The following is a 26,895-nucleotide window of genomic DNA, read 5'->3' as shown; positions in this document are numbered from 1 at the left end:
ATAACTGATGCTCCCAAAGCCAAATGTACCATCTTCTAATTCTACTATAAGGGAAGCACCTATTGTAACAGCAAAGATTTCCCCACACACACACACACCCAAGCTGTTAGGATTAGGATTCTGGGATCTGAAAAGTGTCTTTATCTGGCCAGTCTGGGTTTTGGCCAACGTTCTAAATTCTTTATTCCCTTTCACTCTCAGAAAATGAATTTCACTATTTTAAACTAATGGCTTATAAATACTCATTGCTTCATTTTTTAAAAAGTATTATGCTCTCTACTTGACTGTTTTCTTAGGAGGAAGGAATTTAGGGTATGCCCACACATAACCTCTTGGTTCCTCTGAAACCTAATGTAAACTAATCCTTGAAAAGTTGGCTGTGGTTGACTGGGTTGTTGAGAGGAAATACATTAGCTTTCAGGTATCAAGGAATTCAGGGAAAATATAAGCAAGCTATTCTTAAATACCAAAGATCTTGAACTCAAGATTTAAAAAGTAAAGGTAACTTCTAAATGTTCCTTAATTTTCTATCAGCTTTTCACTTACTGCTAAATAGGTGAAACAAATTTACTTTTTCACCAGAATCAATAAAATATAACTTCTTTTCCTCTCAATTATATTTCAAGCAAAACTGATGTGTGATACTTTTTTTTTTAACAAGTTCCACTTGAAAGGTTGCATCTTGCACTTGTGACGGTTCTCCCCAGGTCTCTGAAAGTGTTACTTCCCTGGTGTCTTTCTTGTGATATTTAATGTTTCCTAGGATGCCTTTCTGTTTGTGAATTACCTTCCAGATCAGGCTGTGAGCTTCTTCAAGTCAGAAGCCTCCATTTTTATCTTACCACTCAGTGTGGTGATTTGCAGAGAGCAGTTCTCAAGCAATGGTTTTGGAATGATCTTCTTATTTGGCACACCAACCACTCCTGCAGGCACTCAGTAAATCTCTTTTCTATCAATAACCAGGATTTTTCACAAATATTGGACAAGCTCGATAATTCTTCTGAAGTTTTTCTTATTCCATAAAGTCTTGTGGACGTGTAGGCCCTCCCATGAATCCTTGCAAAGAATAGCTACCCATGGTATAAAGAGAATGCTATGAACTACTGATGTGGGCCAATTAAATACTTTTGCATTTCCATATTTTAACAGCCATTAGCCTTTTATCTGTTAAAAAAATTAATTTGTCACTTTCATCCTGCCTGAAGAAAGACAATTTATGAAAAAAGCACCCGCCCTTTAGTACTGGGGATTGAACTCAGTGGCACTAGACCACTGAGCCACATCCCCAGCCCTATTTTGTATTTTATTTAAAGACAGGGTCTCACTGAGTTGCTTAGCGCCTCAGTGTTGCTAAGGCTGGCTTTGAACTCGCAATCCTACTGCCTCAGCCTCCTAAACCACAAGGATTACAGGTGTGCACCAAAAAAAGCCCTTTATATCATTTAGAAAGCAATAAAAATTTTTCATTTAGTCTGAAGTCATCTCTGATCATTTCTTGCAGTTTTTAGCTTTATAGAATTTCCAGTGCATTGGTTGTAGTTCAGAATATATATGCAAATACATGCTACAAGGTAAACATTGATTGATTCTAGCTTCTTTGGAAGTTATATGGAACAATGTATGAATTTGACCTGCTGAAGTATGAAATGATCTGTAATTCTGCTGGCATGATTATACCTTTCTCTGACCCTCCATGGATCAAAAGAACTTTGATTTGTTTTTTCTGCATGTAAAAGTTTAAAATCAATGTCTCTTCCAGGTGGATCCATGGCCATTTCTGTTGCAGAATTAAGAAATGACTTTAGTATACGTTGTCCAAATGGGAAATCCTAGATAGTCATTAAAATCGTTATAAACTGGGCTGGGAATATAGCTCAGTTGGTATAGTGCTTGCCTGGCATGAATGAGGCCCTGAGTTCAATCCCCAGCACCACAAAAAAAGAAAAGAAAAAAAATATATAACAAACTAACAAATGCCCAGTAAAAAAGACTGGTGCCAGGCTGGATTGTGTCTCTGTGGTAGAGTACTCGCCTAGCATGTGTGAGATGTGTGAGGCACTGGGTTCGATCCTCAGCACCACATAAAAAAAGAAACAAAATAAAGGTATTATGTCCATCTACAACTAAAAAATAAAGAAAAAGACTGGTGCTGCTATCCCGCGCTTGGGTGTCAGTTGTCAGAAAATTAATCACTGTTTCAGGAAAAGAGTGGATCGTGGATTAAAGGAGCTATTTTGTCTTGACTACTATAATCAGGTAGAAAAGATCTCACAGAAGTCCTAATGTGCAGATTTAGCAAAATTGTCACCCAGGAGTCCTCAATGAGGTATTGTTTTTTGTTTTTAAAATTCCTCAACTTTGAGCTCCCCCAGAAAACACAGTGACTGCTGACTGCTCATGTTTTAAACCTCTTCTTCATATAAATCAATTCTTTCCTATGGATTTAAGAAAATAGATACATGGAGGATAACAGTACAATTCATCACCTCATTTTTTAATCTCCCGCCTCTTTACATCTATGGTCTTCTCTGATATGTTTGTTAAGTGTTTCCCCCTCCAGACTCTGATTTTCTGAAAGGTAGACATTTTTTCTGCACCTCTGTTATGTCAACCTCTTAAGGGGCGTTTGACAAATTAACGTGTGTTGGATGAATGATTGAATGGAAAATAATAGCAAGCCTTTGCTCTATGCCTGCACTTATGGAAGCACTTTATAGACATAAACTCCATTTAATCCTCTAGCCACCCTGTGAGGTAGGTGTTCGTGTTATCCACCTGATACAGTGAGGAATTCTACGCTCAGTGAGGTTTCTGAAGACACCCCAAGTGACACTGTGGCCTTGCAGGATTCATCCAGCAATGCCAACTGCAGTTGTCTCCTCTTAACCACTCTGCGTGTGGTGGTCAAATGCCAAGACTCCTCAGGCTGATGGATACGTTTTCCATAACCTGGCCTTACTCTTCCTCTGCAACCGTATCTCCCACCCTCCTCTAACACGTACCTTCCTCTGTAGCCATGGTAACAACCTCCCAGTTCTCCTGAATTTGCTTCTTGCATAACTCGACCTTTGCTCCTCCTGTTTCCTTTCTAGAAAAGATCTCCCCCACTCCCCAAGGACTCATTTGCGTCCCACTTCCACCATGAGGTCTACTATGATAACCCCTGCTCATATGAAGTTCATACTTTTTGAAATGATACGACTATAGTGTACAGAGTCTGAACGGGTCATTTTCATAATTGATCCTAGATGTTCTGTCATTGTCCTTTGAGTGTTTTCTTTGTCTCAGTCCTTCCTCCCGACAGTCTTTTAAGTATCTTAAAAACATCACTTAGTTCAGGGCTTCGCACCTAAAAAGAACGAATTTAATGAATAGGTTTTATTTTAGAGCAGTTTTAAGTTCTTAGCAACACTGAGTGAGAAATGTTGTTCAAACTATGAGATTCCAGTAAAGGTGAAAGTAAGGAGATGGTAAGATCAGAGAGGACCAGTGGCTTGCAGGGAAGGAGGAAGGAGTAGGCATGGCACCGCAGATTTTTAGGGCAGTTAAACTACTCTGTATGGTGCCATCATGATATAATTAGTATGCAGTCTTTTCAGATTGGCTTCTTTCACATAGTAATATGTATTTAAGGTCTCTCCATTTCTCTTCTCAGCTTGATAGAGAATTTCCTTTTAGTGCTGAATAATATTCCATTGTATGGACACCTAATAGTCCCCCTCTATCCATGGAGAATTCGTTCGAAGCTTCGTGAAGTCACAGAGTGTACAGAATACTACATGTACCATGCTTTTTTCCTGCTCGTGGGCTAGTAAATGACTAACAGCCAACATGCCGGGCAAAGGGATGTTCAAAACCCAGGCATGAGAGAGCAGGCCAGCAAGAGATTTCATCGCACTATTCAGAACAGCACATAATTTACTTATGAATTATTCATTGCTGGGATTTTCCCTTTACTGTTTTCAGATCACATGTAACTAAAACCATGGTAAACAAAACCCTTGAAAAGAGGAGACTTCTATACCATGAGTGAAAGGGATTATTCAATATATTATTAATGTAAAAAACTTTTTTTTTTTTCCAAAAAAGCTCAAGGACGATGAAATATGTTACACACTTCGCTAATGTTTACTTCTGCCCTTTTTCTTTAGGCAAAAGTAACTTTCTTCTCTTTGTCATTGACTTACTTAATTTCTCTTCGTTGGAATTTTTCAAGCTTTTGAAAGGAAAATATCACTATTAACTATATTATAGACAGCTATAATTTATAACAGTAGGTGAATAGCACTTCCTGTTCAGTGCTAAGGAGAGAGCAAGATGTTTTTTAAAATTTCACGAAGCTGCTTAGTGAGCACTTTAAAAAGTGCTACATGAATCTCTCCTGTTGCAAGACTGCTGTTTTCTCTCTTCTCTGGGCCTTACATCACCACTTGCCCCACCTCCAAGTATACTGATAAAAGTATGACAAAGTTAGTCAAACTATAATATTTCATTCAGTTTATACAGGCTACATATTCCTGTCTTTGTGTCTTTACTCTCAAAATAGGCTTTTGTTATCTTTTTCTCCAAATCTTGCTCTTCCTTCAGGGATTAGCCTGAGTACCGCTTTTTTGCATAAAGCCTTCTATAACTGAACTCCCCTTAGTCTCAGACTACTTTCATTGCTTGTCTTATCTGCAGTCCCTGAAAGGAGCAGTCAGTGTGCTTTGTGACCCCCTCCCTATCTTAATCTGGGGTCAGAGTCAATTGGCCTACAGTGGACAGGGTGGGAATGCAGATCCCCTGGACCACAGGCCAGAGAATGTATTGGCTGCCCAGTAGCCAAGTAAATCTCTTCTCTTCCTTCCCTTTCCCCTCTTTCCCTCTTCCCCGCTTCTCCCATTTAAATCATGGGCTACAGAGTCTCAATCTGCAGCAGGTGTTTTAGTTAATGGTTCATGGTGAGCTGTGAGCTGAAGCAAACCATTCTGCAAAGAGCAACAGGATTATGGAGTGACAGGGCCAAGACAGAGAAATTAGAGACCATGCAAACTAGAGAAAGATGGAGGAAGTAGACTCCAACGAAGATGACTCCCTGAGTGTCAGTTCCAGTTCTCAAGATACTTCTGGCCCACACCTGCACAATGTGTCTGCATCTTTACATCTTAGGACCTCTATTTTAATTGGACCTAATAAGAATGAATTCCTTGTACTTGAATGATCAGATTCTTCTTCTAATCTGGCCGAGCATGGTGGCAGATACCTATAATCCCAGAGGCTCAGGGGACTGAGACAGGAGATCCCAAGTTCAAAGCCAGTCTCAGCAAAAGTGAGGCTCTAAGCAACTCAGAAAGACCCTGTCTCTAAATAAAATACAAAATAGGGCAGGGGATGTGGCTCAGAGGTTGAGTGCCCCTGAGTTCAATCCCCAGTACCCCACCCCCCCAAAAAAAAATTTCCTGACTGTACAATTATGATACAAAATGATCTATCAATTCCCAGCAGCACAAAAAATTATCTATTACTTTATTTTCATGTAATGTTTTGAATCATTCCCTGTTTCTGGTATAAGTACTCTGTCTCCCAAAATATATGCAGCCACATTTTTGTTTTCTATTTACTTGGTCGTTTTATTTCACAGGATCTAGAAAGATCAGTGGATATCCAATGAATTCATAATTTTCACAATGAGACTATCTTCTTAGGTTACAGAGCCATATTTTTAGTTCATAATTACATTTCAGCCCATAGAGTATCTTTCCATTCCATCTCTTTTAGCTGCTCTCATCCAAATCAGTACCATCATACCTTGAATTTATGAGATTCATGGATTTCTTTTTCCCCTTGGCCAAATAAATTATCTTCCTTTTTAAATCACTTAGTTTTATCTTGAGCATGCCATTCAATTTTTAATTTGCATTGTAATTTGCTTAGGTCAAGTGCTACTGCTCTCAATAATTTAATATTTTCTGTAGACTATATTCCTTTGCCTCATTCTACTTAAATACCAATTAGTATGATATTAAATTATGATAGTTAACATTGTAGGCCCAAAATAAGGAAGAAAATAGATTCATTTATCTATGAAGAATATAAATCAATAATCAAAATGTTACAGTTGATAACATTCTTAAAAATAAAAAAATCTTCAAGATAAAAAGATAGGAATTTGGTTAGACTCATGTATTCCATGACATGTTTTTTTTTTTTATTTTAAGAATATATATATGTAGGTGGAAGAGATATTTCTGTGATTCTTTTTTTTTTTTTTTTTTTTGGTACCAGGGATTAAGCCCAGGGCCACATCCTCAGCCCTTTTTATATTTTATTTAGAGACAAGGTCTAGCTGAGTTTATTAGGGTCTTGCTAAGTTGCTGAAGCTGGCTTTGAACTCCTGATCCTCCTGCCTTAGCCTCCCAAGCCACAGATGCCACCGTGCCCAGTGTCGTCGTCGTCTTTTTTTTTTTGTTTTTAATTGCTCTTTCTAAGCCCTCTGTGGCTGCCTTCCAGCTACAACGATGAACACAGGAGCTTCCTTCTGTGCAAAACAAAGATTATACAGGTGACCCAAAAAAGAACATAAGACTTTTTATTTTGTGACTTCAGTAAAGTCGGGAGCTGGCTTAATATAGCAATAAAACCTTCATCATTTTGTAATATTTTTTGAGCACCAAGAATGTTAGAGCCTTTAAAAAGAGAGTCATCTCAGTCTGACTTGTGACCCTGACTCTGAGATGGAGCTCATCATTCTGCAGCTAATCAGGAGCTTTCTCCCAGATGGTCCCTGACAACAGAACATAAACAGAGCAGTGACCTCCTCATCCTCACATGCTGGGAGCGACCTGGCCTTTCTGGGATGCAGACAAGAGAAAGTGGGATAAAGACACATTCAACATGTCTTTCCAAATGGAGATGTTCTGGCACCCTTACAAATACCTTCATGCCTTCCCAAAGCATATCCATCTAGAATGGAGGCCAGCTTTCAAAAAATAACCTCAGATCATACACAGACAATTTTCTGAAGGGAACGACACATGAAATTTCAGCAAAGTGCATTTAGTTCCTTTACAGACAGAAGTTAGCAAGAAGCCCTACTTGCATTCTTTTCCTGGTGGAACCTGAGTGAGCCAAGCTAAGGGCGCTGATCCATAGAAAGAATTCCACATCTGGAAAATCTTTGCTCCATCTGTGATAGGTTTTCTGTCTCTTGCTCTTGCTCTACCATTTCCCATGACTTCAACTTACCTCGCTTTTGTTTTCTTTTTTTTTTTTTATTTTTTTTTTTTAATTTTATACATTCTTTTATTTTTTTTTTTTAGGCAAGTACAGAAATGTTTTATTATCAATTCCATAAACAATAACACCACTTATTAAAAGATTACGCAATACACCAAAGGGTTACTCACAACTCAAAAAAGTTTATAAAGAATTTGTTACCAAAAGCTCAGTCCTTGTCTCTGATGCCAATCCAATAATAAGGAGATCATTTTGAGAAAAAAAGAAAAAGGTTTATTGCTTTGCTAGCAAAGAAGAAGCACAACCCTCTCCCAGAGGCTGTGATTCTGCACATCAAGGAGCAGGAGACTTTTAAGAGGTGAATCAAAGACTACATTCCACCTGTTTTCTGTTGGAGTTGTAACTTACTTAGGAGATAGTAATTTCTGAGATCTGGTGCCATCCCCAAAGTCTGGATTACTTCATTCCTATGGTGGATGTATGCTCAAGGACAGATAAATCTCCCTAGGATGGGGAAGAAAGGTAATCCTGTTTCCCCTGAGATTAGGGACAGAGAGATTAGAGAGGAGCAGGGAAAGAGGGAGAGAAAGAAACGTGTCCATTTTAAAAATAAATTGCAGTGACAGAGCAGCAAGGTATATTCAAAGCATAACATGGACCACTGTAAGAAATTCCATCACTTTTCTGTAATTCAGAAACCAACAAAAAGAATCCCTAAAATTCCTTGAGATTGGAGCTATTAGAGCTAATAAATGAATTCAGCAAAGTGGCAGGATATAAGATCAACACGCATAAATCAAAGGCGTTCCTGTATATGAGCGACAAATCCTCTGAAACGGAAATGAGGACAACTACTCCATTCACAATATCCCCCCAAAAAATAAAATACTTGGGAATCGCTTTTGTTTTCTTTAGAGAAATTATTCAACCCTTAGGGTTTCCAATTGTGTTTTGTTTTGTTGTTTTGTTTTTAGGAGGCAGGAGTGCAAGAGCTACCTCCTAATAGTGTTGCAGTCAATGCCCTCAATTTCTCATATTTAATTTTTTGTGTGTTTCTTTCAGTGTCTATGTAAGTGATATATATGGTAATAAAAGCAGAGATCTGATAAACTATGGAATTATGTTTAGAATACTTTATGTTGGGAAAAAAAAGATACTTTAGGTAATAACAGTACTTTGTTTTTTCATTTGCATAGATTTAATATTGAACTTTATCTTCTAATTCAAGAGTTTTGTTACTCTCAAATAATAGTTAATATCCTGGAGCACATAGAAATAATGTTACATGTTAGTACGACAGTATTCATTGATACCACATATAATTGTGAAAAAATGCTAACTCTCCAATCTTAATCTCACTGAGGTCTTAATTAAGTTACATGGCATTGAAGTTTGGGTTTTCTTCTCTTCTCATTCTTTGCATTTTCTCTTGGGAATTCCACCCAATTGAAGATGGTTCTGCACACTTCCAGCTAAGCCACTCAACCAGGCTACATGCCTCACCTCCAGTCCACCTTTAGATGCTGTTCCATGTTCTCCACATCATACACTCTGTACCCCAGTATCTTTGCTGATAGCATTACCTTTTCCCAACACTTCCTTTCATACCATATCCAAATTTCCAATTACCTCCTTTTGAAAGCCTCTAAGGATCTCCACTTCTTGGAAATCAGTACCTTTTCCCGAATTCTCAAATCCTATACTGAACTTTTTATAAAGTGTTTATTTCTTTATGCCCTTTATTATCATTATTATGATTTATTTTCTCTATTATATCATAATATTCATGTCTGATTTATCTTCCCCCCCCCCTTTGGTACCAGGGATTGAACTCAGGGGCACTCAACCACTGAGCCACATCCACAGCCCTATTTTGTATTTTATTTAGAGACAGAGTCTCACTGAGTTGCTTAGCACCTTACTTTTGCTGAGGCTGCCTTTGAACTCAGGATCCTCCTGCCTCAGCCTCCTGAGCCACTGGAATTACATGGGTGCACCACCGTGCCTAGCTCTGGTTTATCTTTTGATGTCTTATCCATAAAGGATACTCAATAATTATTTGATTAAAAGAAAAATGGCATCCATATTTGAGAGTAAAAGCATACCTTTTAATGCAATGTTTGTTAGAGTGTGCCTTGTAACTGTGTTAAGTATGCCTCTCGAATACTTGTTTAAAGTTTCAGATTCCTGGAAGCCTCCAGGCCTGCTGAGTCAGAATTCCTAAGGCCCAGCAATCATAAATGTTAATATACTCTCCATGGAATTCAGATAAACACTAAAGTTTAAGGATCACTGGTTTATGTCAGTGAACATTTCCCACTTATTCTTCTTTCCCACGTGGATAGAATCTCAATTTGTACTTCCAAAGTTTTGCTACCTAACAAAATCCTAAGACCGAGGACAAATTATCATGACATTAGATGGCTACCGAAAGGTCATATTTTATTACATAGGAGCAAAAATATATCTATTCTCTCTCTCTCTCTCTCTCTCTCTCTCTCTCTCTCTCTCTCTCTCTCGCACTGGACTTATAAAACTACTTAAGGCACTACCTACAGAGAGTTTAGAGTCAAGGTAAGAGAAAAGATACATAAATATGAAAGTTTATTGAAAAGACAAAACAATCAAAGATACCCTATGTATCACATAGTTGCATGTGTTTGCCTTTCGTCAAGTCTACCCATTGTCTGGTCTACCAAAGACAGCAACCTTTTAAAGAAATTATAATAATTCCATACCCAGATATGGTGGGGGTAGAGGTAAGGGAGACAGACACTATGAAGGGAGAACCTGAAAGTCACACCACCCCATTACTCACCCTCAATACGTGGATGTTTATTGGGACGAGGTTCTTGTTTTAAACATACATATCTCTGCCTCCCTACACATCTGCCCCTCTTCCAGGGCTAAACTGATTCACATATTGGAACTATTCAGAGAGTATTGGTGAGCACCAATTCAACAGGAATTCTGGTCTCTATGAGGTGGAGGGTATTTGGGGGGGTGATGAGTCCTAGACCCCTATGGAAGGATGACCCTGCACAGCAGGATGGCAGAGGACTGAATGCCACAGAGAAAAGAAAGGTCACAGGAGTGAAGATGTGCAGAGAGAAGAGTAGAGGAATGACATAAACTAACGTTGCCTCATTTGCAATGTTGCAATCCTGGAAACAAAGGACCCTGCCAAACACTGCCTAAAAATTGACTTGCGTGGCACAATCCTTCAGCAAGTTACAATCTTGAGCTTCCCCTCCGTGGAACCTGTGATCCCTGTTCCAGGTCAGCGCAAGACCAGCCAAATGTCAGCCCATCCGTTCCCTTTCTCTCCCACTTCCTGTTCCCTCCACTAGAAAGTCAAGGGCCAATGATAAAGGGAGCGGCGCTGGCAGCAGTGACCTAGGTATGTGCTGCCTTCCTGCTTGCCTGCTGTCTCAGGATTTCCTTTTTCTAGACCTTGAGTGCATGTCCTCTGTGTATACTGACAGCCTGCTGAGCAAGATAAGTGGTAACAACTAAGCAGTAAGATTCTCAAGATACTCTGGACTGAGGGTGAGGACACCCGGGCTGGAGCTGTCCAGAGAGGATGGGGGGAAGGAAGTCTTGAAAAACTGGAATGGAAGATCTGAGACATTTCTAGGCAAGGGAAATGCAGTTGGCAAAGTCGGGATGGTGGGAACGCACAGGGCTAGGTGATGCAATGGGGTACCCTGGCTAGCTGCAGCCCACAGTTTGAGTTTGCAAGGAGAAAAGACTGGAAAAATGGGATTCCAGACTCCAACAGGCCTTGGAGAGAGTGATTATGATTTTTAGTAAGAATGCTAAATCTTATTATATTAATCATTGATATTACCACAGCTGCAAAGCTCTAGATGCCTTCTTTCTACCTCTTTATTCAGTATTAAAAGACAAAAAAAGGTACCAACAGTTCTTTTAAAAAGATATACCATTTTTAGAAACCTTTTGAAAGCAAACACAATCACTATTGATAAGGGACTTTTCATGGGTATATGTCACAGGATTTAAGATGAGGTTAGAGAAGAGTCAAAAAATTTTTTGAGTTATGCTTTTGCTTTGGGTTATATGCTTTTAAATTTGGGGTTCTACTTTATTATTCAACCATTAGTTATGATAATAAAAAACAAATGACATCGTTAATATAAAGAAAAGATAACATGGAATTTAGACAACTAAAGAAAATATTTCTAAAAGTCTCTAATTTTCCAACTAACTTCAGAGGGAATAATCTTCCTAAGAAATGCTAACCATTTCCTAAAAAATAAATAGATATAAAGGAGGCCTACTTTTAAATGATCATATTGTACACTTAAATGGCAAAATTGCCCGTCCTATTTCCTGCCACCATCTATCCTATGTTTTGCTTTGAATATTTTAGTTTCCTATGTTCTTGCATCATTGACAATCTAGTCTTAGTGCCTGATGTGAACCACTTTGTGCATGAAATTCCAAAGGAAAAATACTTCTGTTTCCCTCAGAGAAATTTTTCCAATGTCCAATTGAAATGGTAACAGTACTTGCCAATGCTACTTTTTATGTAAGTAACAAATATCAAGAAATATGGGGGAAATATTTAATTCAGAGTGCATTGATCAGCTTTCCAGCCCTATGACAAAATGCCTGAAGTAATCAATTTTGAAGAGAAAAGGTTTGTTTTGGCTCACAGTTTTGGAGGTTCTAGTATATGATTTTTTGGTCCCATTGCTTTGGATCTGAGGTGGCACATCATAGCAGGAGTGCATGGTGGAGAATGGTTGCCTATATCACAAGCCAGATGGCAGGAAAAGGAAGAAAGAACTGAGTCCAGTAATTCCCTTCTAGAACATAACCCCAATGACCCAAAGACCTCCCATTAGGCCCCACCTCTTATAAGTTCTATCATCTTCCCAATAGTGCCACCCTAGAAACCAAAGCTTTAACACAGAGGCCTTTGAGGGACACACAACATTCACACTAGAACACAAAGGCTGATAAAAACCTCACAAAACCGTGTTTGCCCTTTTTCTCCATCTAGACCTACTCAGTCATCCTCTCTTGATACTTGTCTCATATACTTAAGAGCAGTTTCTCCCAAACTATTTATGATGACCAATTTTTTTTTAATTCCAACCATTTTAAAATATAATGGAAATGGATTACTAGAAAAAATAAATTGGAGAACACTTTTAAATAGAAGATGAAATGATTTACCATGAGATGCAACAGACATGAATCTTATTCCGTCAAACTCATGCAAGAAGTTTCTAAATGCCTCCTCTCCATTTCTGGGCTCATCTCTGACCATCTGTCTGGACCCTGACTAGACGATGGTCAAACATTAAATAGTTTTAGAGACCAAGAAGCTCAAATCAATAGGGACTGTCAGGCAAAGTGAGGGTGGGAACTTCCCAAGTCCTACTCAAAGAGATTAGGAAAGCAGGGTAGGCATGCGATTTATTTGATGACCACATGTTTTTTCAAACGTGTGGGAATTCCACTTTTTAAAATAAAGGAATGTATGCTGGGCACAGTGGCGCACGCCTGTGATCCCACGGACTGAGGAGGCTGAGGTAGGAAGATCAAAGCCAACCTCAGCAACTTAGCGAGACCCAGGGTGTCAGTGACACTCTGCCTCTAAATAAATATAAAACAGAGGCTGGGGATGTGGCTCAGTGGTTAAGCACCTCTGGGTTCAACCCCAGGTACCAAAAAAAAAAAAATGAAATTAATTAATTCAAAAAAGGAATGGGTCTGTAAAAAGCATTTGCTGAAAGTCCCCACTGTCCTTTAGCATCTGCTTTTCTTCTTCAGACTTTCACATGTTCAGACTTCACCTCAGATGCCCTCTTTCCTCTGAAATTTGCAGGCTGTCATCTTAAATATGCAAATGAACAGCAATGCTCCATCACCCATGATTTTACCTTTTTCTTCCATTTGCTCAAAGGCTTTCTTTTTCCTTTTTTCTCCTGACTTTTCTTTCTTAAGTCTTTTGTATGAATAAGACTTTCACTTTTTTCCTGTTTTTTTTTTTCTTGTTGAAAATAGATGGGAAGAGAGTTTTAAGTCACTCTTTATTAGGAAGTGACTGTGAAAATTGTGTTCATTTTACTGCTGATGTTAGCAAAATGCTTGTTCACTTAAACAAGTTTTTTTTTAAAGGTTCCACTCTGAGCCTTGAAAAGAGATTATATGTCCATATAATTAACATATTATAATATAATGATTCAATAATAACCTATCATTATTCAGTTGAAATGTTTTTATTATTTTATACTGCATGGGTTCATACTAATTACCATTCAGTATGAATGAGTCTTTCATGACACCTTTCAAATGAATGTTATTATTGGTAATATCTGAAGTGCATTATTATAATTTGATCCACTTATCATATCACTATGGATAATAACTCCAAGCCAAGTATTATTCCATGAGTGGAAATTTCCTCCTTGGTAATAAAAGGACCACCTCCTCCCTACCTCTCTGTAGGGTGTATATCTAATTATCAGAGATACACAATCTGCTTTTGTTAGAGAATCTTTAAAAAGATCAATGTTTGAACACTGAGATTTTTTTTCTAACTATATCACTTCCATATGTTCTATAAAATGCTTATTGATAAGATCTGTCAATTTGCAATTGATTGCTTCTATTTTACTTTTTGATTTGTAGAAGGACTTTATTTATTATAGATATTAACATGCTATTGGTTATATGTGTTTAGGCCAGTGTTTCCCCAGCTTATCATTTTGCTTTGTTTCATCAACCCACAGACTGCTGCATAAACTCATGCACCCTGTAGTTAATGTCACCCCATCATCACCTTATCTCCTGTTGGTCACTATAGTTTTGCCTTTTGTAAACGTATCTGTAAATTGGAAAAGGTACTATCAATATTCTCATGCAATCTTTTTTTCCCCTATTTTTATTTCTCTTGAGTAATATGTTGGAGTGGAATTAGTTGGTAAGGATATATTTCACTTTATAGAAAATACTTCTAAACTGTTTCCAAATTGGTTGAACCATTTTACACTCCTACCAGCAACGTATAGGAATTCCAATTGCTTTATATCCTAACACTTCATATGGTCAGTCTTTTTCATTTGAACAGTAAGGTATCTCAATGCAGTTTAATTTGCATTTCTCGTGACTAATGTGGTTCAGCATCTGTTCATATACTTATTGATCATCCATATATGTATTCTTTTGTGAAGTATCATTTTAATCCTTTTGCCCATTTTGTTAAAACATGGTCAGAAGAAGAAGGTCACAAAACTTCTTGAAGTCTTCTAACTTTTTTTCACATTTAGGTGTGTAGTTCATGATCCACTTAAAATTCATATTTGTTTAAGGTATGAGGTAAGGGTCAAGGTTCTTTATTTGTATCATATGGTTATCCAATTGCCCCAGCATTATTTGTTGAAAATATTATCCTACCTGATTGATTTACTTTGGTACCTCATTTTTTTTTTTTTTAGAGAGAGAGAGAGAGAGAGAGAGAGAGAGAATTTTTAATATTTATTTTAGTTTTTCGGCGGACATAACATCTTTGTTTTGTATGTGGTGCTGGGGATCGAACCCGGGCCGCACGCATGCCAGGCGAGCGCGCTACCACTTGAGCCACATCCCCAGCCCGGTACCTCATTTTTTAAAAATCAGCAGATGATGCTGTATTGATCTGTGTTTGAAATATTTTATTTGGTTCCATTGCTCTGAATATTTGTCCTTAAATTGTATCACCCTGTTGATTATTCTTGCTTTATAGCAAGTCTTGAAATCAGGTAATGTAAATCCTCTAATATAGCTCTTGTTTTTCAAAAATATTTTGGTTCTTTTAGGTTCTTTGTATTTGTATGTAAATTTTAGAGTCAATGTGTCAGTTTTTAAAACAAAAAACATATTGGAATTTTTATTGGTTTTTATCAAGTCTATAGATTATTTTGGAAAGAAATTACATTCTAGCAATAATAACTTCTCAAATCCATGAACATGGTATATCTTCTCTATTTATATCCTTTTAAATTTTTCTTAGAAATGTTTTTTGTAGCTTTCAATGTATAAGTATACAAATATTTTTGTTGAATCTATAAGTATTTCATATCTTTTTATCATGCTATAAATTGTATTATTTTGTTTTAATTATTACATGCTCATTGCTAATATACAGAAATGCAGTTGATTTTTGAATATTGATCTCAATTTTGTGACATTACTGTAGTCAGATTTTATTTCTAGTTAAATCTGGTTAGGGCTTAATCAACTTAATTTGTTTCTTCAAAGAACCAGCTTTTGATCTTCTAAATTGTCAACTTTCAATTTCAATGGTTTCTTCTTTCATCTTTATTATTTCCTTTATTCTGCTGCAAAGTCCAGAACATCCTTTATTCTAAGACTAATTTAGTCTCATTACTGAGGCATGACTGTTCAGGAGATTCATCACCAATGCCCCATATTCATGCTGGCTGATGAGAACACAAACTAATTCCAGCCTGCGTGAGTTCCAGGAAGTGATCTGCCTACTGATTTCCAATTCTTCTTTCTAAGCCTTGGAAAGTCTCATCTCGTGGCTGAGCAGATGAGTATTAAGCCACAGGTTTGAGAAGACCCCTCTCCAGAGCCTCAGACTCATTCTTTGTGCTGCATCCTTTTCTTTGGTACTCTGCTCTGCAAATTCCAACTGATCTCTTTTTGCGGTTCAAAAATTGGCCCCAAGCAGAGGATTGAGATGGAAATCATGTAGAATTCATCTATTTTTATAAACCTTCTCTCAGAGATCTTACACCTCATTTTCCAATTTCTGTGTTAATGTTTTTAGGGTGTTTTTGGATTTTTTTTTTAATTTGTTTGAAGGGGGTGTTGTTTGTGTGCACATGCAGCCAGCAGAATCACTTCATGCATAGAAGATAAGTCCACCTGCAAACAGCTTTATACAAGAGCATTCAAGTCTGTTGATATTGACATTGTTTGGGGTCTCTTCACAATATATGACATTTATTAATAATCTGGGTTCAATACATTATATGAACACTGAGGAATAAATAGGATTTTGTTTGGTCTGATTTTGAAGTTATGCCTGAATGAATATACTTGCGTATTGAAATTACCCAAAATTATTTTGGATTTTGTTGTTACTGTAGGCATACTATTTGAGGTGACAGACAATTGTTATAATCCAAAGGTAATGGTATCTGGCACTTTCTGTGGACATTTGTGACAATAAGCATACTGTACATGAAAGTAAAATAACATTCAAGAGCTTTTATTTATTTCTCAGAAAGAAGTATTTTTATTCAGAATAAGAAGGAGAATGATATTTTAGCCTAATATGAATAAAAAGGTAGATAAAGTGCTAGATCTGTTGCTCAGTGGCAGAGCGCTTGCCTTGCATGCAGGAGAAACTGGGTTTGGTCCTCAGCACCACATACAAATAAACAAAAAAATAAAGGCATGCTGTCCATCTACAAATATATATAAAATAACTAGTGTGAATTGGAATAAACACAATTTAAAAGCAATTCAAGTAGTCGCAATATAAGTAAATCTTGGCAGAGACATTACATCAGTGAAGTCTATGTCATTATGTTGAACTCCCTTAATTAAAAAAATATATACTAGAATTTCACACTGCATAGAATAAAGGATAGCAATGATGGTGGAATGTGATGGACATCATTATCCAAAGTACATGTATGAAGACATGAATTTGTATGAACATACTTTATTACAAACAGGTATGAAAAATTGTGTTCTATATGTGTAATAAGAATTGTGATGCATTCCTCTGTCATGTATTTTAAAAATAAAAGCAATTAAAAAAAGAATAAAGGATAGGAAAATAAAATGAAAAACAAAGAAGACAAAGAAGGAAATTCTTTCTTCCTAAAGTTTAAACTATCTCTAATTTTTTTTTCCATTAGATGTTCTACTCTTGCTAAGGCAATATGTTATAAATGCATTATTTCTTTTTCATTATTTTTGATGAGGTATTACTGTTGATTTTTCTTTAGAAACTAAAAATAGTCTAGCCTTCTGAAATCAAACAGAAGAAAGTCTGAAATTATGACATAGAAAAAGAATTCTAGGGGCATTACTTCTCCATCTTTCTCCTTGGTCAAGAACACTTAACAGAGATATTAAAAGATATTCTTCACCAAATTCAGTGTAATCCTTAGGATTCCAAATGTAGAAGCAGACTAATATATAAAATGCCACTTGCAAGAGCAAATGTGCTAAAGAAGATCATCTTAGGTAAATATTTCAAAGTAAAAATAGTATCAGCCCATGTCAGCTGCATGCTAAGTATTAGTTGTTGGAGTAAACAAAAAACATTTAGACATTCCTCAGAGTTCCAGAGGCTTCCTTCTACAAATGCTCTGTGTCCTGGACTATCAGACTTCTACATGATAGAGAATTCATTTTGTGGAGTTGCAGCCCTTTAGGCAGATTTATTATGCTGGGGTAGGCACTGTCATTCATTAAGCCTTCTGTCCAGTTGCAGGGGTTGGTTCAATGTTAGGGCCAAACCAAATGCAGTTTTAATAATTTCCTTCCTCTGTCAAAGACCCAAATGTAGACATGGTATTGACTCTTAATAAACTTTCCATTTCCCGTCATTATTTGTATTATTTGGAAAGAAACTACCAGCCCTTTCAGCAGTCCTCCATGTTCCACTTGATCCAAAGAACATTTAAATGAGTTGCATCACCAAATGAGAGTAGCTAAAAGACCCCAGTGGATTGATGCTATACATGTTTGAAAAAGAGGGTGTCTCTATTACCAACTCAAAGAAGATGGGACTTAGAAGTGCTATAAAACTGAAAATTGTGTTTGCACCTAGAAAACAAAAGTTATAAAGTAGACAAATTTAGATAAAATCTACAGTGCATTTCCAAAGCATGATGATTGTTTTAGATGGGAAATATTAGGGAATCTATTTGAGCCAGAATCTCTAGATTCATGTGTAAATGGGAACCTCTACTCCCCAGGAATCTGGAAGAGTTTGCACAATTTTCCCTGGTCAAAGAGAAGCCACACCAATGACTGAAACTAACTTTTTATCACAGAAATAAGAACTGCAAAGTTGTCAAAACCTAGCAGAGTTATTCTCATTTCTCCTGTAATTCCCAGAGGAAAAGCCAATGGGTGCCTTATATTTCCACTTTCCCCAGGAGCCAAGCTGAGACAACACTAATTATCACCAACTGTCCTCACCTCTTGTTCTCACAAAAGACTGAGATGACTTGAAATTGGTGGAAATAAAACTTGAGGAATTTTTCTATAAATCGTACATTCTAAACAGCACTCTCTTGTGTGTCATGATTCTAATAGTCTATAAGAATCAATATAAAAAATAATAATTTAAAAATTGGCTGTGTATTAGAATTATTTTTTGTATCATACACGTACACATGATATATGGCTGAGATGCATCCGTAAAAAGTTGAAATATCCTCACAACAAAATATCAATTTAATGAGTTTCCAGCCCTAATTTGAGCTATGATACAATCAACAATTAAAGCTCATCTTGCTTTAAAACATTTATCTGCATTCCTATTCCCCAAGTAGTCTGTTAATGAAAGTTATGTTTATATTGATGATTTTTTTTTCACATGAAAATTTCTTAGATAGCTTGGGTCTCAGAATCATTCTACCTGACAGAGCCCACACTATGCATAGGTTTTTTTTTCCTAATAGCTAATTAAGATGAGCTGCAATGAAGAACTAAGATTATTGTTTTGACGTGGAAGTGTTCCAAAAGAGAAAGAGGGTCATTCTGGAACATTCTGGATATGAGACCTGAGTACTCTAGCATAAAACAATGTTCACTGAATTAGGTCTTAATTGTCTTGGTTCATTTTCTCTCAATTTCCATAGCTGGGATCCCCTAAAACCCATCTGCAAATTCAGGCTTCTTCCACATCCTGGGTCCAGTTGGTTATTTTATTTGCTAAGATTAAGAAGCTTTGATCCGGGCTGGGGATATAGCTCAGTTGGTAGAGTGCTTGCCTCACATTCACAATACCCTGAGTTCAATACCCAGCAACACACACACACACACACACACACACACACACACATACACACACACATACACACACAAGCTTTGATCCATAGCTTAGTATCAATTGAGTCTAGATATCAGTAATGGGTCATTGTCATTATTAATTCAAGACCAATCAGGTTGATTGGGAAGCTAATGAATTTTAGCAGCATACAGCACCATGCATGAATCCAATAACTGTCACATGGTATCTGAGCTTTCTTTACTTTCTTCTCTCAGAGCTTGTTTACTCTTTTCTAAAGAGGAGATGACTCTCTGGTCAGAATGGCAATTATCAAGAATACAAGTGATGATAAATGTTGGCAAGAATTGTGGGAAAAGGTACATTCATACATTGCTGGTGGGACTGCATATTGGTGCCACTACTCTGTAAAGCAATATAAAGATTCCTTAGAAAACTTGGAAAGCAACCACCATTTAACCCAATTTATTCTACTCCTTGGTAGATACCCAAAGGATTAAAAATCACCACACTAAAATGATGCAGCTACATGAATGTTTACAGCAGCTCAATTTACAAAAGATAAGCTATAGAACCAACCTAGGTGTCCTTTAATTGATGAATGGTTAAAGAAAATGTGGTATACATATGCAATAGAATATTATTCGACCACAAAAAAAGAATCACTATAATTTGCTGGTAAGTGGATAGAATTGGAGATCATCATGCTAAGTGAAATAAGCCAATCCCAAAAAAACAAAGGCCAAAATATTCTCTTGGATATGCAGTGCTAACACACAATAAGGCAGGGGAGGGAAGAACAGAAGTCCAGTGGAGTCGACAAAGGGAAATGATGAGAAGGGAGTGGGGATGGGTATAGGAAAGACAGTAAAATGAATTAGCTATAACTTTTTATGTTCATATATGAATACATGACCAGTGTAGCTCTACATCATGTATAACCACAAGAATGGGATCCTAATTACAATAAGTGATATTCCATGTATTATATAATATGCCAAAATACATGCTACTGTCATATATATCTAAAAAGAACAAATTAAAAAATTTAAAAATAAAAAGGAAAGGATGACACCTGTCTTGAATTGTCATGATGAACCAGGAGTCTTTACACAACTCTAGAAGGGTTTGTGGTACCCCATCATGTATACTTAGTAAATGCTTCTTTTTTGCTCCCTCTTCCTTTCTGTGTTTAGGTAGAGAGAAGCTTCCTACCATCACAGTCACCCTGCATGACTCAACAATTCATGCTGGGAATGATTATATGCCCTTGACTTTGTCATAGATCTAGATGATTGGAAATTCAGATGAGGTCAGTGCCTAAGAGGAGTTAGGAGTCCAGGCTATGCTTTTCTCTGTGCTCCCATAATACTTTGAACATGCTTCTATTATGAAACTGACCACACAATTTTAAATTTATTTGTAGTCAATGTGATGTCACGTCTTGGAAGATAGAGTTCATGTCTTATTCATCCTCAAGTTGAGTTCATGTCTTATTCATCCTCAGGTTCCTCGTGCACAGAACAGCATGTGGTACAGGACATTTCTCATGCCGTGGGTACTTCATTCTGTTCCTCTGCAAAAGGGGTCCTGTTCAACCTGATTGACATATGAGTCAACATGCTTCACGGTGTTCAGACCTCTTTAAAGGAGACACACGCACACACACACAGACTTTGAGTGTTTTATTTTAAAAGAGAACCAAGAATTAAGCAATCCATTTTTGTAATATATATATTTTTTCAGTACTAGGGTTGGAACCCAATGCCTCACACATGCTAGGTAAACTTGCTAACAATCCCCTGCACGATTTTTGGAAAATATTTTTTTAGTTGTAGATGGACACAATATCTTTTTATTTATTTATTTATTTGGATATGGTGCTGAGGATTGTACCCAGGGCTTCACTCATGCGTGGCAAGCGCTCTACCACTGAGCTCCAACCCCCGTCCCAATTTTTGTGAAATATTTTAATGGAGAATTCTCACTTAGAATTACCTCTTGAAGGCACAGAGCTCTATAAAATTCAGTAGTTAATACTTGTTGCCTCCCAATCTGTTTTAATCAGCTTTTTCATTGCTATGAGCCCCCCATCTCCCCCCGCAAAAAAAAAAAAAAAAAAAAAAAACCTGACAAGAACAGTTTTAGAGGAAAAATTTATTTGGGGAGGTGGCTCACAGTTTCAGAGGTCTTGGTCCATAGACAGTAGACTTCATTCCTGGGCTCTGAGCTGAGGCAGAACAACAGGAAGCAAGTGTGTGATGGAGGAAAGCAGCTGGGAACTTTGCACCAGGAAGCAGAGAGACAGTGAGCCTCTCAACAAGGACAAAATACCACAAAGGCTCCTCCTCCAACCGAATCCTATCTGCCTGCGGTGACCACCAAGGTAATCCCTATCAGGGGAATAATAAATTGATTAAGACTCTCATAACCCAATCATATCACCTCTAAACCCTCTTCCATTGTCTCACGCATGAGTTTTTGGGGAGACACCTAATATCTAAACCATAACATAATTTAGGCCCAACCCAGTGATAAGGGAAAGAAGTAGGTATCTATCAAAAAGCACATTGTTAACTGGGGAAAGACTATGGTGTGGATACAGTTTGAGATTGTTCCTCAAGGGTTCATGTGTTTGGAGGGTTGATTTTTAGTGTGGGGATGAGACCTTTAAGAGTTGGGACCTGGTGGGAGATCCTTAGATCACTAAAGGTGCTGCCTTTGGAAGGGATTCAGGTAGTTCTCCTAGGATTCTGAGTTACTTCTCTCAAGAGTGAGTTATAAGGGTCAACTTGACTCCTGAATCACTCAAGCTTCCTCTTGAACAATGAGATCTCTTCTTTCTTCAAATGCTTCTGCCATGATGCCATCTGCTATTAGGCCCTCAACTAGAGGCCCAACCAATGGAGTCACCTGATCTTGAACTCTCAGCCTCCAAAACTATGCTAAATAAACTTCTTTACCTAACAAGTACCCAGACTAAGTTATTTCATTATAGTAACCCCAAATAGGCAAATAGGGGTTATTAATAAGCAGTGATTACTCATGAGCACAATTTTACTATTATCATAATTATTTTTGTGTAATTAAGTTATCAAAGATATAGGAAGGAGGATCATGTTGTAGAAATTAAAATGCTCAGGAGATAAGTGTGATCATATAGAAAAATAGAGTAATAATCATCATTTGCTTGGTACCTTGCCTCTTACAAACTGCTTTATCTCATCTTGCAAAGGCTATGAACAAGTCTTTTGATACTATCTTATGCCAATATTAAGCTTCCCTACCAAACCTTCCCTGCCAAACCTTGGGACTTGGGGTACATGAGAAAAGAAAGGATTAATAATGCATTAAAGGGCAGAAAATCTGCCAAATTCATTGGCATAAAATGAGATTTGTTTGGCATTTTAGAAACACAAGAATGTGTCCTGTAAAAGAAGCAGTTGGCCCATATTTTGACTTCCAAAAATGTACCAAAAGTACTTTTTTCCCCCCCAAATCACTTTGGGGTGCATTTTTGTTGTACAATTATAAATGATGAAATTCGCTTACTTGAAACCTAAAGATTCCCTAAACCCTGGGACATTTGAACCTTATTGCAAAACCTAAAATTATTTAATTAAACCACAGAGTGTAAAGTATAATGGGAAAATGTGAAGATATGAGAAGCTGATTAATATTTTATTTAAAACTCAAGTGTACGTTTCTTCCAATCCAAACAGATCTGGGGAGGCTTAGCACAGCCCTGTCTCCTTTCCGGTGACCACAACTAAAGGTTCAACTCTGGTATCTCATGAACAGCCTGACCTAACCCACGAGCTAGTAAGATAAAATGTTAATGCTGATAAGAATTAGCTTTCCCAGCTGAAGGCAGCACTACCTACTGGCCCTCCTCCCCCTCCCTCACGCTCTTGCCTCCTGAACCGCCTTTCCTTCCAAACCGCAAGGTTACCTGGATTGCTCTGGAAGGAGAGACAAATATTTAATAGACCATGAGCCCAGCGTGCACCAAGTCAACTTATTGGATTACACAGGAAGCTAGAAGCATCTAGATAGCCAGGGCTGCAGCCCCGAGAGCTGGGCGAGTGCGGCTCGGGCTGGTTCCTAAGCCTTTCCAGATGTGGCCACGGCGCGAGCTTGGCGACTGTCCAGGAGGCCGCCTGCAGTTGGCGCTTCCCGGGGCCGCAGTGCGAGCCGCAATGCCGGCATCCTGAAGGCGCGGGCTCCTTCTCCGCTCCCCAGGGACCCGCGCCCAGGCAGAGCGACAGCCCGCGCCCGGCGGAGGACGTCTCCAAGGGGGCAGAGCAGAATGGTCGCGGCGCCCGCTCTGCGCTGAAGTCACTGCGGGTGGATGGGGGACCCCGAGGCCCACGTGATGGCTCGGCCCCTGCGAGCCCCTCTGCGGAGGTCTTTTAGCGATCACATCAGGGACTCCACGGCCAGAGCCCTGGATGTTATTTGGAAAAACACCAGAGACAGACGCCTGGCAGGTGAGGGGCGCGAAGCGGGGGAGGGGGCGAGGATGAGAAATCCTGGGGGGAAACAAGCGCGTTTCATGCCCTGATGCAGATATTAACTCGGACAAGTCATGATCTTGCCGGTGGCTTAGGTGATGCAATGTTTTTTGTTTTTTTTTTCCCCCGGTCTCCCGTTCTCTGCTGTTTAACGTTTCTGGAGTCTCAGGGGTGGGGTGGGGTGGGGATTGGGTTTATTTACTTGTTTTTCTGTAATGCCTTTCTAGTTGTTGGTCTGATTATTTCTAGATAAGGTTTTTATGAGAGATGGGGGGTTTTCTGTTTTTGTTTTTTCACCTTGAAAGAAAGCAAGGTCCTTTGGACTGTCAGGAAATTGGTGGTGATGAACAATTGCAGGCAAAAGCCCCAAGCTCTGTCGCACAGTGAAGAGTCCTCTTTGGAGCTGGTCAGCCTTAGGTGGCCTGGGAGCAGGAGAGGGCCCTAGCAGGGCTGTGGGTCAGTGGAGTAAGGAGCTACCCAGTGAAAGGCTTCTGGTATTTCCTCTGGCAGCCTGCAGCTGTTCCGAGTTCCAAGAGGGTATCAGGTATGCCAGAGGCAAGCATTTGAAATATAATAAAGCATACATACAGTGGTGCAATTCAAATATTCTAGGGCTCATGTGACAGCCACCCAATGCAGACTGTGATTGAAGGAATACAGTAAGGAGACAGGAACTTCTGCCTGATTCTGGGTAGGTAGAGGATTCATTAACTAATGTAAAGTAGCATCTCACTGTGATGTGAAAAAAACCCACGTCCAAGAAAGGCATTCGTTCCAGCAGTTCTGTTTGCTAAGCTGAGTTCCTATGCCGTCTACATGGGTGGGTCAAAGACCATGTTTTCTTAACCTTTTTGGTTAATCCACTTGTTTTTCATATACTGAATGGAGTTCTGAATTGTTAAAAATATTACAAGTGGCCTCCATAGGTCAATACAGCTTTCTGGGCTATATTCTTGATGATCATTGACTTTCACTTAATTGTCCTGACACGACTTGAAGAGGGGAAATTTAAGGTTGTGATGGTGATAAAGCAGATTATGAAGATAATGTGCTAGCTGCATGCCATCATAGCTATAAGTTTGTTTTGAAGGTATAGAGCAAACTATTTTAAGTTCAACAATTTTATTATTGCTTTAGAATTAAATGTGGTATCTTAAAGCAATCCAATTTTTCCTATCTAATAACAATTTGCAATTCACCAGATGAAGTTTAAGAGATAAGCTGTGGAAATATAAGATGCCCCAACTATAATTGGTTGGGCTCAGAAAGAAAGAGTGATTCCTTCATGGTTGTCTTATTTGATAACTCCATTGTCACAAATGAAAAGATTGTACAAAAGATAACACAAGGACTGGGGCTGGTGGTATAGTTCATGCCTGACATGCACGAGGCGCTGGGTTTGAACCCCAGCACCACAAAAACAAACAAACAAAAAAGCAAAAATATCTTATTATGATTTGGTGTTTTAAGAGTAAGACTAATTAAACATGACTGCTTCCAGGACTTCCTCTTAGATTTTTAATGCCATGAATTGCTTTTGACAACTGATGATCTGTGAGAATAAGGTTGAAAGTTCTGAACTCTTCTCATTTGTTATAAATTAATTATACATTTGAAGTAAAAATGTAGCAGTGAATATAAACTCATTAGTGAAAAGCACTCTGAGAGCAATCATTACTTTGGATTTGTCACGAGAAAACACTTCCACAGCTCCACCTGTATTTTTGCTGCTTCAGTTCTACTGAGGGAAGAAATTCTTTATGTTACTCAGGTTTTTGAGGACTGTCAACCTCTTCAGGGCTTTCACATAGTGGAGAATTCAAGCCTATACTTGAAAAGAAAGGACTTCCTCTACAACCATGGACTGATTACTGGAGACCTGGACACTGTTTGTGTCCTCCCTAGTCCTTGGCTCAAGGCTGAAGCTCTGCCAGTGTTTGTCAAATGGAGATTGATCTGGTGCACATCCAAACCTCAAGAGCACTTACTCCCATCTCTTTCCCTCCAACTTCTCTGCTCGCCGCCCTCCCACTGACCGAGCGCTAAATAGCAGCTGTTAATTATCCACAAAAAGTCTCTTTTCTAAACAGCAGAGAAAATCTTTATATCATCCCACGGTGCCTTTGCTTGCAGAAGGGAGGGCAGTAGAAAGTCCAAACTTCCCTCTTCTCTTTGAAATTAATGAGGTGACAGGTAAAACGTGTTTGGAAGCCTCTGGAGGAAAATGCTTCTGTCAATAGCACCTGGAATGTGAGTTCCATGATGATTGTTGCTTTCCTGACCTTTCATGACCTTCAACATGTTTCTGAAAAACTCAAATTGGAGATTTTAGTTTCTTCCACCTGACCAAGAGGTTTGGGTTATGAGACCAAGTTTCAAGTTTCTTTGCTAGGTCTTCTCTGTAGTTTTGTCTCTGCCTGTCTCTTTGTCTCTGTCTCTTGTCTCTCTGAATCTCCTGGCCCCCATATATATAATTTAAGAGTTCCTAGTTCTCCAAATCCAAATGAAGTCAGGTACAAAGACCACCAATTACCTCTCCCTGACTTAAACTCCTTTATATATAAAAACAAGGATCTTGTCTGTTGTTTTTAAGGATCTGCAGCCTTATATAAACAAAATACTGAATTGTCACTGGGGGAAAAAAACCCTTCAGATGGTGAGAAATAACAGAAGAGATTGTCTTAATTGCATCCCCTTTATGTTTAATCCCTTTTTTTCTTCCCAGTTGCAACCCTCAGGAGTTTCTCTTGCTCTTTTGTCTTCTCTACAACCATTATCCCCAGCCCCACAAGTACACTGTCATCTCTCCTAAAAGCAAAGGGTGGCATGGAGTTTTCCATGAATTGGAAGTTGGAAGATAACTGTGGTTTACTGAAGTAGCAGACAGCCTTTCTCTGGATGAATCCTGTGTTGTTCTTACATCTCTTCTGGGTTCACATCAGCCTGAGCAGAGCTCACCTTCTGTTGCCTGCTTCCCTCTCGAAGGACAAGTAGACATCTTGACATCAGGGTGCATTTCATTCCTGAAAACAAAGCTGTCTCTTAATTCCTTCATAGGGGACTTTCTAGCTTTGTGTGTGTGTGTGTGTGTGTGTGTGTGTGTGTGTGCGCGCGCGTGTGCGCGCGCATGCTCACACACCAATGGAT

General features: G+C 38.4%; 1 protein-coding gene across 2 annotated transcripts in view; it reads left to right on the top strand.

Moving 5' to 3' along the window:
• Dlc1 (DLC1 Rho GTPase activating protein) overlaps nucleotides 1-26,895 on the top strand; it is a 384,998-nt gene that overhangs the window by 194,754 nt on the left and 163,349 nt on the right. Inside the window, exon 1 of one of the 2 annotated variants that reach the window (XM_077792446.1) lies at nucleotides 23,586-23,724. The exons of the other annotated variant lie outside the window; for it this stretch is intronic. Coding sequence (XP_077648572.1) covers nucleotides 23,586-23,724 — 139 coding nt within the window. Of the gene's footprint in view, nucleotides 1-23,585; nucleotides 23,725-26,895 lie in introns of those variants that run through there. 2 annotated transcript variants of the gene reach the window in all.

This window comes from Urocitellus parryii, chromosome 14 (assembly GCF_045843805.1).
Source record: "Urocitellus parryii isolate mUroPar1 chromosome 14, mUroPar1.hap1, whole genome shotgun sequence".
Classification (NCBI taxonomy): Eukaryota; Metazoa; Chordata; class Mammalia; order Rodentia; family Sciuridae; genus Urocitellus; species Urocitellus parryii.
This window is presented reverse-complemented; position numbering and strand designations above follow the sequence as displayed.